This window comes from Vicia villosa, linkage group LG5 (genome assembly GCF_029867415.1).
Source record: "Vicia villosa cultivar HV-30 ecotype Madison, WI linkage group LG5, Vvil1.0, whole genome shotgun sequence".
NCBI classification, from domain to species: domain Eukaryota; kingdom Viridiplantae; phylum Streptophyta; class Magnoliopsida; order Fabales; family Fabaceae; genus Vicia; species Vicia villosa.
The window spans coordinates 119,057,113-119,076,721 of NC_081184.1; the positions used below are offsets into that span (position 1 = coordinate 119,057,113).

Here is a 19,609-nt window from a genome sequence, read left to right on the forward strand (position 1 = left end):
ATAAGTGCTGTTGGTGACATTAATTCCTCTTTTCGGGATGTGTTTGTATCCCCTGGACTTGTTTCAAATTTAATTTCAGTTGGACAATTGGTGGATAATAATTGTGATGTTAATTTCTCTCGTGCTGGTTGTTCTGTGTAGGATCACGTGTCGGGGAAAGTGATCGCGAGGGGGCCTAAAGTGGGTCGTTTGTTTCCTCTCCAGTTTAATTCTAGTAATGTTTCTTTTGCTTGTAATAAAGTTCCTCATCAATATGAGGATTGGCATAGAAAGTTGGGTCACCCGAATTCTGTCGTTTTCTCTCATTTAATAAAAAATGGATTGATTGGAAACAAATCTGTTATGTCTAGTTCTTCCATTCCCTGTGCTGTTTGCAAACTTGGTAAAAGTAAAACTCTTCCTTTTTCTTCTCCTGCTCACCGTGCTACCAAATGTTTTGATGTTATTCATAGTGATGTTTGGGGTATGTCTCCTATTTTATCTCATGCTAAATATAAATATTTTGTGACGTTTATAGATGACTATAGTCGGTTTACTTGGTTATATTTTTTACGCTCTAAAGCTGAGGTTTTCACTATGTTTAAGAATTTTGTGGCATATCTTGAGAACCAATTTCAAACTAGCATTAAGATTTTACGCACTGACTCGGGAGGAGAGTATACCTCTCACGAGTTTCAAAAATACTTGCAGCAAAAAGGAATTATTTCTCAACGCTCTTGTCCTTATACACCTCAATAAAATGGCATTGCTGAACGCAAAAACCGACACTTGCTTGATGTTACAAGAACATTACTGCTTCAGGCCTCTGTTCCATCAAAATTTTGGGTTGAAGCTTTGTCCACTGCTGTTTTCTTGATCAACCGTCTTCCATCTCAGGTTCTAGATTTTGATACACCTTTCTTTCGTCTTTTTAACACTCATCCCAATTATCATAATCTTCACACTTTCGGTTGTGTATGTTTTGTTCACTTATCGCCTCGTGAACGTCATAAGCTTGGGGCACAATCTGTCCAATGTGCATTTATGGGGTATAGTCTTAATCAAAAAGGATTCTTGTGTTATGATGCCTCTGCACATCGCATCCGTATTTCTCGCAATGTGATTTTCTTTGATCATCAATTCTTTTTCCCATATCTTTCCCCTAATTCTTATGATGTTTCTATTCTTCCCAATTTCCAAGAGGTCTCTCGGTCTATAGAGCGTTTTAAACCCGGACTTGTGTATGTTAGGCGCTCCCCGCCACTTCTCGACACTGATCCGCCACCTGAACCTGCGCTGGAACCACTGCGGAAATCCACAAGAGAGTCTCACCCCCCAGATAGGTATGGTTCTTGGCATACTTCTTTAACTACCACCTTATCGAATATAGTTGTTCCAACATGTTATTCACAGGCAGTTAAAGACCCATGTTGGGTGAAAGCAATGCAAGATGAACTACAAGCACTTCAGGATAATTTTACTTGGGACATTGTCTCTTGTCCACCTGATGTGAAGCCCATAGGTTGCAAATGGATATATTCTCTGAAGTTGAATTCTGATGGTTCTCTCAATCGTTACAAGGCTCGCTTGGTCGCTTTGGGCAACAAACAAGAATATGGGATAGACTATGATGAGACATTTGCTCCTGTAGCCAAGATGACTACCATTAGAACAATGCTTTCTATTGCTGCTTCTGCAGGCTGGTCCCTTCATCAAATGGATGTGAAGAATGCTTTTCTTCATGGAGACCTTGAAGAAAATATTTACATGACTTCTCCTCAGGGTCTATTTTCATCTTCTCCAGGTGTTTGCAAGCTTAAACGCTCTTTATATGGCCTGCGACAAGCTCCTCGGGCATGGTATGAAAAATTTCGATCTACTCTTCTTGGATTTTCTTTTACTCAAAGTCAATATGACTCCTCATTATTCATCCATCGCACGACTACTGGAATTGTGCTTCTTCTTATTTATGTTGATGACATGGTCATTACTGGTTCGGATCAAGTGGCCATACAACAACTTAAACAACAACTTCAAGCCTCATTTCAGATGAAAGATCTTGGTTGCCTGCATTATTTCTTGGGTCTTGAAGTTCATTCTGATTCCAAGGGCATTTTTCTTCATCAGCACAAGTATACTACAGATCTAATCTCCTTGGCGGGGCTCCAATCTGCTGCTCCGGTGGATACTCCTCTTGAGGTTAACGTCAAATACCATCGTGATGAGGGTGATCTTTTGCCTGATCCACTTTTATATCGTCAACTAGTGGGGAGTCTTAATTATCTAACAATTACTCGCCCCGACATCTCATTTGCAGTCCAACAGGTCAGTCAATTTATGCACACTCCTCGACACCTTCATTTGGCTGCTGTTCGTCGCATCATTCGTTACATGAAAGGTAGCTCTCACCGTGGCCTCTTCTTTCCTATTGGATCATCCCTTGATTTGGTTGGCTATAGCGATGCTGATTGGGCAGGTTGTCCTGATACTCGACGATCTGTCACCGGTTGGTGCATGTTTCTTGGTTCCGCTTTAATTTCTTGGAAAAGTAAAAAAGCAAGCACGAGTTTCCAAGTCCTCCACTGAATCTGAATATCGAGCTATGTCAACAGCCTGTTCGGAAATTATTTGGCTTCGTGGTCTTCTAGCTGAGCTTGGTTTCTCTCAGCAAACAGCAACACCTCTCTATGCTGACAATACTAGTGCTATTCAAATTGCTGCCAATCCTGTTTTTCACGAACGGACTAAGCATATCGAGGTGGATTGTCATTCTATTCGGGAAGCCTTTGAGAATCACACTATATCTCTTCCACATGTCACCTCACAACTTCAGCTTGCTGATATATTCACCAAGGCTTTTCCTCGTCCTCGACATCAATTTCTCGTTAGCAAATTGATGCTGCTTGACAAGCCGCATCAATTTGAGGGGGGATGTCAATAAGGAAATCTGATATTATTAGTTTCCTATTATATTTTGTATAACTTAGGAAATTAGTAATTGTATATAATTATAATTCAAATCAAGATATTTGTAATTAGTAGTGATAATTATGTAATTATTGAGACTGTATTATTTATAGAGGAAAAGATAATGAAAGAGGCATCAAGCCAGAATTTGTTTTGACACAAATATGGTTGTTCAAGTATGTCGGATGGTTGGACGGATAGAAAAGATAGAACATTGATCAATTTCTTGGTCAATTGCCAGACGGGAACCATGTTTGTGAAGAGTGTGGATGCTTCTAACTATGCAAAGACGGGGAAAAGCTAGCTGAGTTGTTGGACACATTTATTGAGGAAATGGGTGAAAAAAATGTTGTCCAATTGATCACCGATAATGGAAGTAACTATGTAGCGGCGGGTAATAAATTGTGTAAGAGGAAACACATGTTTTGGACTCCATGTGCTGCCCATTGTATAGACCTTATGTTAGAAGACATAGGCAAAATTCTAAAGGTTCAAAAGGTTATACAAAAAGGGATTAAGGTTGTGGGCTACATTTATAACCATACTTTTGCTTTGAATTTAATGAGAAAGACTGCCAGCAATGTTGAATTGGTTAAACAAGGAGTGACAAGGTTTGCTACTCATTTCCTTTGTCTACAAAGGATGCAAGAATTAAAAGGAAAGCTTAGAGAGATGTTCCTTTGTGAAGAATGGACAAGTTCCAAGTGTGTCTATAAAGGATGCAAGAATTAAAAGGAAAGCTTAGAGAGATGTTCCTTTGTGAAGAATGGACAAGTTCCAAGTGTGCCAAAGATGCTAAAGGACAAAGGGCAGCTACTACTATACTTACGGTATCATTTTGGAATGATGTTCGCTACACTCTTAAGTGCATGGCGCCTCTTGTAGATGTGCTAAGAATGGTTGACAATGAAAGGAAACCCGCAATGGTACATATATGCCGCAATGGGGGTAGCGAAGGAATCGATTGAAAAAGCTTTCAGTTCAAATTCAAGCAAGTACAAAGCCGTATTTGAAATCATTGATAAAAGATGGGAGTGTCAACTTCATCATCCGCTACACGCTGCAGGTCACTATCTCAATCTTGAATCTATATGTTTTGAATCTTTATGTGTTGAATGATTAAGCATTGTTCTTTGTTTGACATTAGATTTTATAAATATTTTATGAGTGTTGTGAAATTAGTTTAGTATTACATGACATATGTTTTATAGTTTTTTATATAATTATTAGTATACAAAAATTTGTCCCGCTATCTGGGATACCGCTATTCCCACTATTCTCATTCCCGGAGGTCGGCCGCTCCGCTCCGCTATCTGGGATTAACAACTCCAGAATATGCCACGAAATATTTTATTCTAAATATAAACAAATATCAACAAATTCTATATGTTGAAAAAACAAATCAGCACAGAACTATATCAATATATTTTCATCAAGTACGGAACAAGTTTAGAAATGCGAGAAGGGAAATGCTAACGAGTGCCCCTGGGGCACTCTTCAAGGGCTTAGTGTAAGCTTAATCAACCAAATCGACATGGCAGTAGTGTCAATGTCGGATTTTTGGTGTTTGTACTTATTAGTGTAAGCTTAATCAACCAATTCAGGCTCTAACCAACGGAGATTCATTTATAAGTTGCGCTCTGAATTGTGCAATAATTGAAAGGAACACTAGGTAGAGGAATTTTGTTTGAACGGAATGAAAGTAAGTCTTGAAACATATACTGATGACTATGCATGATCAATTGTGGATAGGAGGTGAACTACAGGATATTGTACTTTCAATGATGTACATCTTATGAATCGAAAGAGTAAAAAAACAAAGTGTGATATCTAGATCTAGACATTTAGTGTTGATGCAGAGTTCAAGGCAATGTCATAAGGGATATGCTAATTACTATGATTGAAATTGATCTTAGAAGAATTAAAGATAAAGTGTGACAAACCAATGAAAGTTTATTGATATAATAGGATTGCTACTAACATTGCTCATAATCTAGTGCAATAGAACTAAACATATTGAAACTCACAAACATTTCATTTAAAAAAATAGATACTGGTGTTAATTGCACTACATATGTCTCTTGACAAGGCAACCTTGCAAATCTTCTAACATAAGGGTTGAATATCAACAACTTTGAAATAATTGTTTTAAAGCTGGGAAGAACAAATATTCATTCATCAACTTGAGGAGGTGTCGTAAATAATTAACTTTTACTTTTGTTATTTTTATTATTGTTTATAGTAATTTGTATTCGGACCTTTAGTTCATTAATCAAGCTCGTTAGAATAGAATACTCTATATTAACAGACAAGAGCTTGTACATTATTCATGCCGAATATATAATACTCAGTTTTCACACCTACTATTGTTCAATCAATGAAAAGTATTGTTGATAATTCAATTTTATAGTTTTCAATAGTATCTCCCTTTCTATCTGAAACTTAACAGTTAAAAATGATTTTCTGGGACTTGTTGCATATACCAGGTATTTCTAGAGAGCTTACAGATTAACAGGCTTAAAGCAAAATCTAACTAATCAGAATTCTAAGTCTAATGCAGCACACACACTGCAAAATCTTTCAAAACAAGCATCCGATATATTGAGTGCCCTGAGTTGCAATGTCGTCGATCCAACGGTATCGAATAAAAGACCGAAGAAAGAAGACAATAATACTAGAATCAAATCAACAGAAAAATTCAAAGATAAGCATAAGATTGCATGAAAGACATTGTTAGCCATACCTGATATTGTCAAGGGGTAGTCATTACTGTTTTGCTCACAGTCAATTAAAAGCATTCTAGCCAGTCTGCCAGAAAGCATCCATGACCCACTGGAAACAGACAGAATGACAGGGAGATGTAACTTTATATGCTATAAAATACTGTAGTGACTACAAGCCACTAAGAGTGCATGACCACTAAAAAAATGCATAAGCAAATGTGACATCGTAAAATAGAGGACCGAAGGATTAAAACAACCCATGGTTAACTATATCTTATGATACACGAGTCATATCTCGAATTAAAAGCAAAAGTAATCCTATCTATACAAATTGTCATGGACACATTTGCAGCATGAATATCAATTAGTTTTGATGGATCACAACTCCCTCAACTTATGGTTTTTGCATAATCCATTACTACTTACTTAAAAAGTGCCATATTTCTATTGATCGTGTATCCTATGATTCATAATAAGATCCGATTCACAATTTGGAAAATATGCATTTTGGTTAATGCTTTGAATCTTGATTTGATAACCATCCCTCTCTCTCTTTTTACATGGGCAACAATACAGAGCCAATTTCGTAAAGATGATAAAGATCCTATTTGTATATGCATGCTATTTTAAAAAATAGGACTTTACCTTGACAAATCATTACTGCTTACACTGAACACAGCAGTCTGCAAAGTGATATCAAATAGATTTGCATTTAGAGCAACTGCTGTAACATTAGATGGAGAACTGGATAGGAAATGGAAAAAAATTAGTGAATCTTTTCTTGACAACATAATCAAGTGCCAAAAATATGAAGATCCCAATAAGATAACCTAAAACAATCCTTCCAGATACAAGTTTTTAACTCTTGAGACTAGAGATACAAATACAGATCAAATACTTGATTAGCACAAATTGTTCAATTCTTTAAAAAAAATAAGTTAAATTACCAAATCAACATGACACCTAAAATCCTAACACCGATAGACATAAGCGCAGCACCGTAGGAATCCAGAGGCAGGTTTTTAACTAAATTGCAAATCATCTCAACCACCCTGTAAGATAAAGTAAAGTAAACCACTAAAAAATATACAAAAGATACTAAACAAACACGTGAAGATAAATGTGAACAAATTATACAACTAATCAAGAACAATTATTCGAAATGAAAATTTACCAGACATTCTTTTCAACTTGCTCATTTGTCAGTTTAATATCATGAAATTGCATGGAGTTGCTAATGTCCATCATTGCAAAACAAACAGCCTGCACAGAGTAAGTAAATCGTGTGAAAAAAACAGGGGAAAAGTCTTTTTACATAAAAATACAAGAGTATTATAAAGCATAGACTACACTTCTTGAAAATACTTTTTTAGTATAAGCAACTTCAAGTTTCAACAGAATCCAACTTGATTCAGTCAAGCTAGTGGTGACAAAGAACCATAACAGGCTCATAAATCAGGGCTTAGAAAAACAGAATATCTGAAGAGTGAAGCAGAATCATAGTCCCCACACCAAAACAGACATAATAAAAGCAAACTCATAATAATGCTGAGAGCCTCATGATACTTAAAAGAAAGACTTAATCTTGGACCAAAAACATTGTGTCACTTTTCTAATAATATGTGGATTATTAACATTCTATCTTTCTCCGAATATTTGATAAATTTATTACAAAGCTGAGGCATTGAAACAATTGGCACAAAAAGACTAGAAGCCAGTTGGTAACTAAATCTGATCCAACAAATAATAACAACACAGGTATAAGTCCAATTAAGTCAAAATAAAAGTCAATGACAAAATTCCTTAGGTAGACAAAAAGATTACTCCAAGACAATTGTTGCGCAGATCTTTGTCATTAACTTAAGCTATTCAACACATTTAATATCATCGCATGATGCCATTGATGAGAAATATCACACTGTACTGTTTTAAGCATTCATTATGCATCCATAAATCAGTCATGAAAGAATCAAATTGGAGATAAATCCCCAATGAAACTAACCAACTTACAGTGTTGAAGGAAACCAATCTATTGAGCAGGTCAAGAGTGAAAAAAACTTCCTCCTTTTTATTCAGATACATATCTTGTGCCAAGTGTAAGAGTAACACATATACTCCAGATGGGGGTAACTAGAAATATGAAAGTTTTGTTAGCAGGGAATTGTGCAATTGAGATTATATAATTATAGACCATCACAGGTTACAGCAGGCACTCCAACATAAAGTAAAACATAATAACAATATTACAGAGAATTCACCTCCCATCGTACAAGGGAAGTTTCCTCTCCTACAACTTTCAAGACACGCCCACGAGTTCCAGGTGGAACAAACAAGCCTTCAATTCCAGGAACCTGCACTGCTTGTTGTGCCTCAAGAATATGGTAGTCATCACTTGCTAGCAAATCACTATTGATCTCGAACAAGGAAGATATACCAACAGATCTATCTAGAAAGGTATACCTGTTGAAAAACTGCACCCATAAAAAAGGCTACCAACGATTGAAGAAGAAAAAAATGTTCCTTCAAGTTTGAGGAGACCAATTGCAGTGTCATACTCATTCCAATATACGAGATAACATGAAAAGGAACATGAAATTTGTGTACTTACACACACTCTGCAGGCCAAGTTCCTTCACAAAGGGATGAAAGGAGTTTAACAAGCTCTACTGTCCTGAAAGGGAACTCGCTCTCTATGTTGCAAAGAAGACTCCGAATTGGACCATCAATAAAACTTCCCTTGTCCCAAAACTGAATACACAGAGATTCCTGAAATTATATGAGCAGAATCCTTTATTAATAAATGATCACCAGCAGGTATTGTGATACTGGAGCAATGAATGAACTGAAGGGCTATGATTATATATCCAAACCTCTCCGCGATAAATCTTGCAGATAATATCCAGTATCAAAGCAGAGTTACTGTCCTCAGGCTGTACCTTTGTTGGAGCACACCAAATGAGAAATAAGTTTTTAAAAAAAAAAACATCCTTAAAGCTAACTACAGATTTTACAACCATACCTGAAGGTTGATCTCATAAGATGCAATAAATGCAGATATTAATGTCCTCAGAACACTGCGATAACCGGAAACCGGGCCCTGAATGGACAGGAGAAAGGGATAAATCCAAAAGCATGATTTAGTAGTTTAAAGAGAATGTTTCGTCACAGAGAAAAGAGGCCCCAAATCAGGTTTAACAAAAAAATCGTCCATTATAACAATTATGCTACACAGGAAAGAATGACTCACATCATAATCCTTCAAAATGTCACACTGAAGAATTTCAAGACAATAGTGTAATGATCCAGCCTCAAAGGCTTGACGAACATAACCAATGTGATCAATCTCCTGGGTGCAGAGTAAATAAAAGGGTCAAATCTGTTATATGCACAGATGCTAGAGTAGTAAATAAAAATTTCAAATATAACTTAACCACATACGATGAGCTCATTGTTCCCATCTTTTCCCGGGAGTGTAGAGAGTAGATAAAGAAATACTGCCCATGCTAGAACTAGAGGACCAGCTTCGTTCATTTCACAAGCACTGAAAGTAGAAACTAGTGTATCCATCTCTTGCACATCAGTAAAGGAGAAAGTATATGCACCTTTCCTGGAAATCCAAACAGATTTTACAACAAAAAACATAATATTAATTCGAAAAAACAGCCATAAAATACACAGATTTTGCCAGCCTACAGGACTACTTTAATAAGAAGACCAAAGAAACGTCATTAGGAACTAAGACCTAGGCTTAAAATCCACAGTTCTAGCTGACGAATATCAAAGGCTGGCAAGTAAAATTAATTAAAATACAAAATTCTAGGTAAAATCAAAGAACTCCAGCAATGACTTAAAAGATAGATATAATATACATCCCAAACAAGTAACACAAGTACAAGCCATCAAGGAGGGGGTTTGATGTATTACAGTGGAGAACAGAGCACGGCAATATGCAATTTCTTCCCAAGTTCCCAATTGAAAACTGTGGAAAATGAAATAATTCCGGCGAGACTCAAAGGATTGAACATCTGCCCCGTGTTTGCTTCATCAACTAGAAGATACTTTAATAAAGAGTGGAATTTATTGTACGTTCAAGACAAAATATGTAACACCACATTCAGTTCAGCATTTAGCAAGTTCATCAGAAATGAGGCTTGATATTACGGTATTGCAACTGGTAGTATATCATTGGTTTAACCAAACTGCCAGTTCCACAATGTGTTCTCCTCATAAGTAGTATTGTTTATGATGTTGTTGATATTTGTAAATATTTAATATTCGTAGCATATTCCTTAAATATACCATAGTATATTCCTTATGTAATTAAAACAATTAATTGTGCAATTCCCTATATAATAGAACTTCCGTAGTGCTATTCAGTCACATGGTTTACCTAAATGTCTCTCTTTCTCGATTTCAACAGATGTAAACAAAGACTAGTCTAACCTGTATGGTGTTTCGTCATGAACCATTTGAAGAAGATTCTCCAAGTTTAGGGTTTCTATTAAAATAAGCAGCAGCTGAACTTTGACATAATAAGATAACTGCTGTGCTTCGGAAGTAATTGACAGCTTTCCTAAGTTATATTCACCAGCTAAGATCCCCTGAATCAAAAGATAATCTTGAGCTAGATTTTAACTTATGAAAATATCACAAAACAAACCAAGTATAAGTAGAAATATATTAGTATACCTTGTAAATAGAACCAAACTTCTTCCATATCCCACTACCACATGTACAAAATGGGTCATAATAGGCTAGAAAAAGAATGTCTAAAACCAAATTGTCTTCAATTAGAGTCTCCTCAGCCCATAGAGTAAACAGATCAACATCCTTCAACCATTTCACAGTTAAGTAAATGGAGTCATCAAGTAATAAAATTTTCGGTTACAATTCATATCATAAAATTACCAATCAAAAACAAAGTAAATCCCCAAAAAAAGTTCCTAATTTTAAGTGTTTCGCATGTTGCATGAGTTAATCTACTGGTACAACATCCATAGCTTGGAGACACAGCGTCCTAATCAAGATTCAAGAACATGTAAAAGAGTGGCAAGACAATCCTATACTGGACTGAAATAAGCTAAGTGATGATCACATGTTGAACACTAGTTAACAACCCGCCTTATAGGGAAGTGCAAAATCAAAGACAGGTGGTGCATGGAGATTGAACATACCATTTGCTCAGGGTAACTGCAGGATAAAAGACCCTCCAAGAAAGATACTAATTTACTTTCCAGTCCATCATGAAATAGCTCTTTTGCCTCCTCCTTCACAAAATTGTTTTCAGACACAGCACCAATGTATACTGCATGAAATGTCAAGGTCTAAGTAATACCAGCAAGAAAATCCGACTAAGACAGAGTAGACAAGTAGCTGTCTTCCATACAAAAAATTGGCAGAGTAAGTACCACGTAGACATGAAAACGACATGACACTTACTAGCTCGCATGAGAATCCACCTGATGCATTTCAACAAACACTGCCGCTCCTTGTAATATTGAATTAATATCTTCATAACAAGATAGAAAACAAGTCAGAAACAGGAAATTAAAAGCTTGCCACACTGGTAAAGCTGTCTACAAATCTGCCCCACTTTTTTAGCAAAAAAACTGCCTAATAATATTTATTAAAAAAACTCATTATTATTACTATCTTAATTAAGGTTTATATCTAACAATACTCCCCCTTGCCCCTCCCAAAACTATCACCTTGCCTTCAAGGTGATTTACTGGAGAATAAAATCGAAAGCAATAATTAAAATGTTGGAATTTTTGCCTTCATTGCGGTACGCCTCTAGTCGTCTTAATTGCAACATTTGGCTTGCCTTCATTGCAGCCTCCAACACCATCATTGTGTTGGGTTTGAAGGGGTAAATTTAGTCTCACATTGCTTAGAGATATGGCATGTGTTGTGCTTCTAAGTGGGGACAATCATCACCTTACAAGTCGGTTTTGTAGGGATGAATTAGGCACAAAATTGTAATGAGTCTATCCTAGATTCATTGTTGGGCTTCCCGCATCGTCCACGTTTTGGGGTCATTGAAGCCCAAGCGTGAGGGGGTGTGTTGGAATTTCCGCCTTCATTGCGGTCCGCCCCTAGTCGCCTTAATTGTTGTATTTGGCTTGCCTTCATTGTGTTGGGTTTGAAGGGGTGAATTTAGTCTCACGTTGCTTAGAGATATGATTTGTTTTGTGTTAATAAGTGGGAGCAATCTTCACCTTACAAGTTGGTTTTGTAGGAATGAGTTAGGTCAAACCCAAATTGTAAGAATAAAACTATTTTAATGGCTTCCTGCAGCCCAATACTACCCCTAGGTCCCACACATGGGACCAAGCATTTTGAGATTATTGCACTGGCATTTGTTGGTCTTCCTTTGTAGGTTGGAGCATGCGGTGAATCTCTTTGTAGTCGTCGTCCTGTAGACAACAACACTCTTATCTGTCGATTTCGTTGATGAAAATACAACCAACATGCAAGAAAATCCTTAATTCTTCTCAACCATAGACCATTCCTTTCTATCAGTTAGATTCACTTTGGGTGGTTCTTCTTTCACTGACAATTTTGTTTTCTTGATTGTACTTTGTTGCATGCCTCCAATTTACTCTTTTCACGTTGTTTTCTCCATTTTTACTTTAATTTTTTACCGATCTGAAACACCAAACTCACCGCCTTCTTCTTTATTAGGGTTCTTTTCTTTGCTCCTTTTTTTCTTACCATGGATATTCAAAAAAAATTATATTTTCCTTGATTTCATAATCAATTTTGGTTCTTGATTCTCTACTGAATCAATTTAGACAATTTCTCAATCCACCCCATAGATCTCTTAGCCACCACGCAAAATTCCAATTTTGCCCCCTGTTTCCGTAGATGCACATACGGAAGCACCCCCTTTTTTTAAAAAAATTTGGTTTTTTCCGTAGATGCATCTACGGAAACGTTAAAACATAGTGGAACTTGGGATTTTCCCAATTAATTGGGAAAATCAGAATGATCCTTAGATACATCTACAGAACACTCTCTTTTCAACCCATTCCGTAGATATATCTACGGAAGATTTCATCGACTTAATTAATTTGGGATTTTCCCAATTAATTGAAAAATTAATTTGGGATTTTCCCAATTAATTTATAAATTAATTTGAGATTTTCTCAATTAATTTGTAACTTAATTTGGGATTTTCACAATTAATTGGGAAAATCACACGCTTACATATATGCCATGAACTTAACTAATTTGGGATTTTTCCAATTAATTGGGAAATTAATTTGGAATTTTCCCAAATAATTAGAAAAATCTCAAAATTTACTATGTTCTGTAGATGCATCTACGGAAAGAAAAAACAAAAAAAAGATGCTTCCGGAGATGCCTCTACGGAAGCACGAGGGCATTTTTGCCAATTCGGTGGTGCGTGAGAGACCTATGGGATCTATTGAGAAATCATCTCAATTTACGACCCAAATAGCTTGAGAATTACCTTTGTAAAATTTCTCCAAGTGGGACTTGGATTGGCCGAAACCCTTTATTGGTATACCATGTGACGACTCTACCACTTATCCAATGCGCAACTTTTGGTGTTTGATCTTCTTCTTTACATACACCTCATGCATCCAAATATTTCTCAGCCTTATCATCCACTCAGCAACATTCCTTCCTTCAAAGATTACTTTCCAGTCGTAACTCTGAGTTCTCTTCTCCAAACTCTAATTTCTTTCAACATTTCATCAACAAGGTTAAGTATTCCATCCATTCTTAATAACAACTCCATTTTTTTTCTTTTTTTTTAATTCTCTCTCCCAGTTCAAAAGTGCTCTTATACCAATTGATAAAAACTAACTAATATAGAAAAGTAAATAGAGAAAATCCCTTTGATTACAAAATAATATCGCAAAACTAGGGTTTAGGGTTGGCCCGCACCTCCCCATTGCCAAAGTGACCCCTTTCCAATCCAATTCCAAGATATCCTTTCTCTCGTCACCCTCTCTATTTATAGAGAACACTTTCATTCTCCAAATTAATTTATTCTTATTCTAACTTAAATGCCATTATATATGACAATTATTTTTAATAAAAAATGCCTACTAATAAATAACTATTGCCTATTAATAATAAAACTATCTAATAATATTTATTAACAAAACTCATTATTATTACTATCTTAATTAAGGCTCATATCTAACAAAAAGCTCTTGTAGTGAGATTAAATGCATATACATCGGGGAATTTAAGGAACACGTGTGGCATTAGACCTTCTACAAAAGCCGAAATATGTGACATGAAATATATGCACAATTATAAGTCATTATTAGAATTTCTAAACTACTTACAACAACAATAACCAAGCTTTACCATACTAAGTGGGTCGGCTACAAGGACAAACTTTCGTCATAATGTTCTATCCAAGATCATGCTTTTATCCAAATTGTTGATCTCGTAATCTTTCTTAATAACTTCTCTTATAGTTTTTCTAGGTCTTTCTCTATCGCTGGTTGTTTGACTTATATCCATTTGATCTACTCTTCTTATCATAAATCTATAGGTCTTCTCTCTACAATCCCAAACCACCTAAGTCGATTTTCATCATTTTTTTTATTATAAGTGTAGCCCCGACACTCTCTCTAATATTATCATTTATAATCTTAATTTGTCTAGTCTTACCATACATCCAACGCAAAATCCTCATCTCTGTTAAATTTACTTTTATCTTGTGTTGATTCTTAACTGCCCAACATTTTGTCTGGTACAACATCGCGTGTCTTATTGCAGTCCGATAAAAAATTTCCTTCAACTTGAGCGGTGCATTTGTGTCACTTAAAACTCCTGAAGCCCTCCTCCATTTCAGCCACTCAGCTTGAATTCGATGGCTTACATTCCCTTCTATTTCTCCATCGTTTTGTATTACGAACCCATAATATTTAAACCATGTGACTTGTGGGATGATATGGTCTCCGACTTTCACCTCTAAGTTAGAAACACTTCTTTTGTTGAACGTACAATCCATATACTCCATCTTACTTCTGCTTAGACGAAAGTCATGTGTTTCTAAAGCTCGTGTCCAAGTCTCCAAGCTCTCATTTAAATCCTCTTCCGACTCTCCAAGTAGGACTATATCATCTGCAAAAAACACGCATCTCAGTGCTAGAACTTGGATGTGTTGTGTGAGTACATCCAAAATTAAAGTAAAAAGATTTGAGCTTAGGGTTGACCCTTGATGCAAACCTATTGTAATGGAGAAATCGTCTGGCTCTCCACCTTGTATCTGCACACTAGTCGATACTCGTTCATATATATATCTAGTATAGTTTGAATATATGCAATCCTAACTTTTTTCTTCTCTACAGCTTTCAACAAAATATCTCTAGACACTCCATCATACGCCTTCTCCAAGTCAATAAAATTAGGTACAAATCTTGTTGGTCCAAATTTCTCGTCTTTCTTTCTCTTCCTTTAGCAAGTCTTATACTTTTCCCAAGTTTAGACATTGTTACACCTAGACCATTCTTTTAATACAATCTTTTTTTACTCCAATTTTAATCTGAACACTTTCATTTCATTGCCAGTTTGCCACAATTTTTTACCCCTAGGTCCAAAACCTCTTGATTCTCTTAACGTCTCTTTAACTACTTTTCGAAACTCTTTGACCATCTTATTTCACATATCATCTGCACTTCCTGGTGTGAGATCTATATAGCTCTAGCTATTCTAGAAGCACTTTCTATTAGCTTCCTCTCCTTTCGATTGTCATGTCAGCATAACTAACCAAAAGTTAGTTATAAATGATGCAAGGTAAGGCAACTCAGGTTGCAGGTTTAAGCTAGCTATATAAGTTCTAAAACTCCATTGTAACAAAATCAATTTTCGTAATAACTGTTTTTCAAAGGAATGAAACATTTTCCAATAAGCTTTCTCTCATCTTACATGGTATCAGTTTTTCAAAGGAATGAAACATTTTCCAATAAGCTTTCTCTCATCTTACATGGTATCACAGAACCAAGTTCTAAGGCAACCAAAACTCCTCCCACCACACCACCACCTTCACTGGTGTGTGCAACTCCTTTGCACTCTATGGCATCTTCATTTGCTTCTGATCTTCCAAAAGTTATGTGACAACTAAAGATTTCTGAGAAATTGAACGAGAAGAACTTACTTGTGTGGCATCGGCAGTGTTGTCCATGGCGGTCAATGGCGGAGAGTCAAAATCCCACCATCCCTACCACTTTGCGACACTATTATAGAGGATTATGGCAAAAAAACTGTAACATCAGCTGATATTTACCATTGTGGCAAGCCAAAAAACCGCCATGTATATCCGCCATAGCAGCTATGGCTCGCAATCCGCAAGTTGAACCTATGATCAATACGCATAATCTTCATTCCTTTCTCTTCTTTTTGAGATTTCTCCTCGATACCTTTCGATTGATGATGAACTAGCGGGATTTGAAAACCTTGTGTTTTGTCCTTGGATCATCCAAGATTAATGGTTATTCGCATGGCTTCAATCCACACATCTAGATTTGTTGCGACAAGAGTCGTTGGTTGCGCTTGTGTCCAACAACTCTAGTATCACATTCACGCTCACTTCCAAAAATTGATATGAGCTCATACACGTTGTTAAGAGTCCCACATCGGATAATTATGGCCTAAACATGTGCTTATAAGTGGGGGCAATCCTCACCCTACTAGCCGGTTTAGTAGGGTCGGGGTAGGTCCAACCACACTTCTTAACACACGTCAACTTATGAACTACGAGCAACAACACTCTCAAATGGTTTTGTGAAGGACTATCTCCTTCGCATCAAGTCACCAATCAACTCTCTAGCCTCAATATGTGATCATTTCCCCGTTTTGCAACATATAGATTAGATCCTTGAAGGTCTAGTTTACCACGGGATTTTAGTCATATCATATCATCTTTTCTATTGAGAGTAAGTTTTAATTAGTGCAATTGGAGGAAGTTAAAGATCTATTCTTTGCACGTGAGATGTGTCTTGACAAGTTCAAGAAACTTACAATTTCTGACACAGCTTCCATCAATCTTACTCAATCGAATAATCTTGGTGACTCTTCCTCTACACATATACCTCTACATCTCAAATTGTCCCTCAAACATTGTAGCAGGACAACAATGGCTCAGGATTTGCCTTTTGAGGTTATGGTGGTTTTGGATGTGGTCGTGGAGGATGCAGTCGCGAACCTGGCAGGTTCAGACGTTAAGTCATATGCAATGTCAAGTTTGCTTCAAATTTGGTCACATTGTTGCCATGTGCTACCATGTTTCAGCCAATACTATCAAGCATAAGTACCTCTAAGTTTCCAATGCTAGGGCCTGCCCAGCCAATACTATCAAGCATATGTACCTCTAATTTTCCAATGCTAGCCGCCCCTCCATGTCTCGATACTTCCCAACACCTATTGATATGATCAACAATGCCACATCCCAGTTCCCTAACTTTGGTGCATCCTATCATGTCACCAATAGTTCCTAAAACATCCAATCAGCAAATGCCTTTTGAAGGTCTTGAACAGATCTTTAAAGGAATGGCCGAGGTTTGCCTATTATTTCTTCTGGTTCCTCTCATTCTCCCCCTCTTTCAAAGCTTAATGTCTCTATAGTTTTGCACAGTTTACTTCATGTTCCTTTCATTCCCAAAAGTTTTATAAGTGTAAGTAAATCTTCCAAAGACAACTCAGTTCATTTTGTTTTTTATCCTGATCATTGTGTTGTTAAATCCCATGTCAATGATGTTGTCTTACTGGAAGGTTCAATAGGACCTGGTGATAGTCTTAATTAATTTCCAAGCCATTAGTTGCAGTCTTCAAGTACTAGCTCTTGTTTAGTTTCTCGCAACATTATTAGTTGTATGGTTTGCAACTCTTCTAGTAACCTTGTTGAAATTATGTCCCCTAGTTCTTACTTTATGTGGCACTTAAGGTTAGGCCATCCTAATCAAAATATTTTAAAACATTGTAATCTTCCAACCTAAAGGTAGGGGATATATATATATATATATATATATATATATATATATATATATATATATATATATATATATATATATATATATATATATATATATATATATATATATTCTAGTAGCTTCTTTCTATTAACTTCTTGTAGAAGCCTCTTCTCCCTTCTGCTGCCACATCAGCATGACTAACAAAAAGTTAGATATGTTATGACAGTGTAGATTAAGTAAACTAAGTGTGCGGGTTTGGGCTAGTTATATAAGATCCTAATCTCTGCTGTAGTAGAATCAATTTTCATAATAACTGTTTTTCAAAGGAATGAAATATTTTCCTCTCAATTCTCTCACATCTTACACTACTGAGTTAATATTTTTCACACAGAGAATCTTTGAGAGGATTCTATGAACTCGGGTTGAGTTCAATTCTGTTTTGAATGAAATGAATCAATGCTAGGATCATTCTCTTATATAGAGCTCCAAACTTGCGAGGGAATATAAGCTTCTAGATTAGGCTAAGTGCTGAGCTGTCAAAAGTTTTATAGATTCAACTTTGATAATTATAGGTTTGTACCAATATGTTTCAACAAATTGAATGTTAGTTGAGGACATAGGTAACTAGTTAAATGTTAGTTGGGACTGTTTACATAACTGTTAGTCATTCCAAATATTATGTCACGTCTCTAAAACTCCCAACGACTACTCTAAAGTCTCAACAAAAACATGTCACCAAAAATCTACAAATAAAACTTGGAATCTAGCAAACAATGACTTCACATAATTCACTTTAGTCATTTTATTCGAATTATGCCAGGTGATAGCATATGAGATCAGACAAATCTTTTGAAACAGTAACAAAGTATATGACCAATGTAAAAACAATAAAGCAGGACACGGCTGCAATGTTATATAAATGAATGGCAAGATGGATTGAAATACTTACAGTGTGAAGAAACTCTGGAGCCGTGGAATCAGCAGCTGCACTGTTATGTTCAATGAACCTTTCAACAACTATGTACGATTGAACTTCGTCTAATAGCTGAAATAAACATGAAAAGCAATCGATAACATCCATAAAGATAACAACAATATTGATAATAATACAGTAGTGATCAGTAAAGGCTGCAATGTTCGCGAAGCAAAGACAAGGAAGTAACTAACCAAACAGGAGCTAATTTGCAGAGCTTTATCTTTCAACTGAGATTGAATAGTAAGCTGATGAGATCCAATTTTCAGCTTCTTTGAATTCAAAGCTTCCTTAGACTTCTGATTGGGCGGTTTGAAGCAAGAGAGCGCATTCAAGAACCAGGCATGATTGTCCTTCAACTTCTTGGCCTAAAAGCAGCAAGAAGATTCGTGTAAATGCACAAATTGAGCTGCGAGTGAAGAAACGTAGAAATGAGTGGAAGTTTACCAAATTTAGTGGGAGATCTGAGGAGAGGGAGGAATTCTCAAGCTCGGAGAAGAGGAGAGTGAATGAATCCCACCACAGTGAGGCGTCTGCGGAGCTTGTATCGGCCATTGTTGGAGGAGAGAACGAGAACGAGAACGAGGACGAATTGAAGGTAAAACCCTAGCACTGAGAAAACCCAGAAAATGGAAGGGTTTAGTTTAATCTTTTTATTTGAGTGTTCTCTTTTTCGCGCTTTCTCTGAGGGTGTCCCTATGGACTGCGTGGATTCTACTTCTGACTTCTCAAACAATGAGTCTTACAAACACTTTTTTTTCCTTATCAAAATTTATTTATATTGTGTTTGGATTGGCACCGCGGTGAGCAAAATTGATTTTATTAGAATTGATTTTAATATAATTGAGTTTAGCATAATTGATTTATGTTTGGATACATTTATATAAAAATAAGTTGAAAATTAAATTTCAGTGTAAAAATCTCTCAAAATCAATTTTGAAAGTATAATCAATTCTGAAAGCAGTATCAATTCTATTTTTGATAAAACAAACACCTTGAAACTACTCGGA

At 36.2% G+C, this 19,609-nt stretch overlaps 1 protein-coding gene across 2 annotated transcripts in view; it reads right to left on the bottom strand.

The window, feature by feature from the left end:
- The window catches only part of LOC131602222 (uncharacterized), a 32,245-nt gene extending 12,899 nt beyond the window's left edge, over positions 1-19,346 (bottom strand). Inside the window, exons 1-18 of one of the 2 annotated variants that reach the window (XM_058874271.1) lie at positions 19,047-19,346; positions 18,794-18,967; positions 18,576-18,671; positions 11,109-11,178; positions 10,844-10,974; positions 10,359-10,499; positions 10,113-10,270; positions 9,108-9,276; positions 8,917-9,015; positions 8,689-8,766; positions 8,540-8,599; positions 8,278-8,435; positions 7,928-8,129; positions 7,680-7,799; positions 6,844-6,932; positions 6,617-6,721; positions 6,315-6,413; positions 5,690-5,778 (exon numbers count right to left, since the gene is read on the bottom strand). In XM_058874271.1, coding sequence (XP_058730254.1) covers positions 5,690-5,778; positions 6,315-6,413; positions 6,617-6,721; positions 6,844-6,932; positions 7,680-7,799; positions 7,928-8,129; positions 8,278-8,435; positions 8,540-8,599; positions 8,689-8,766; positions 8,917-9,015; positions 9,108-9,276; positions 10,113-10,270; positions 10,359-10,499; positions 10,844-10,974; positions 11,109-11,178; positions 18,576-18,671; positions 18,794-18,967; positions 19,047-19,154 — 2,146 coding nt within the window. In that variant the 5' untranslated portion in view covers positions 19,155-19,346. Of the gene's footprint in view, positions 1-5,689; positions 5,779-6,314; positions 6,414-6,616; positions 6,722-6,843; positions 6,933-7,679; positions 7,800-7,927; positions 8,130-8,277; positions 8,436-8,539; positions 8,606-8,688; positions 8,767-8,916; positions 9,016-9,107; positions 9,277-10,112; positions 10,271-10,358; positions 10,500-10,843; positions 10,975-11,108; positions 11,179-18,575; positions 18,672-18,793; positions 18,968-19,046 lie in introns of both variants that reach the window. The other variant, XM_058874270.1, reaches the window with a different exon arrangement.
- Between the last annotated feature and the right edge of the window lie 263 nt (positions 19,347-19,609).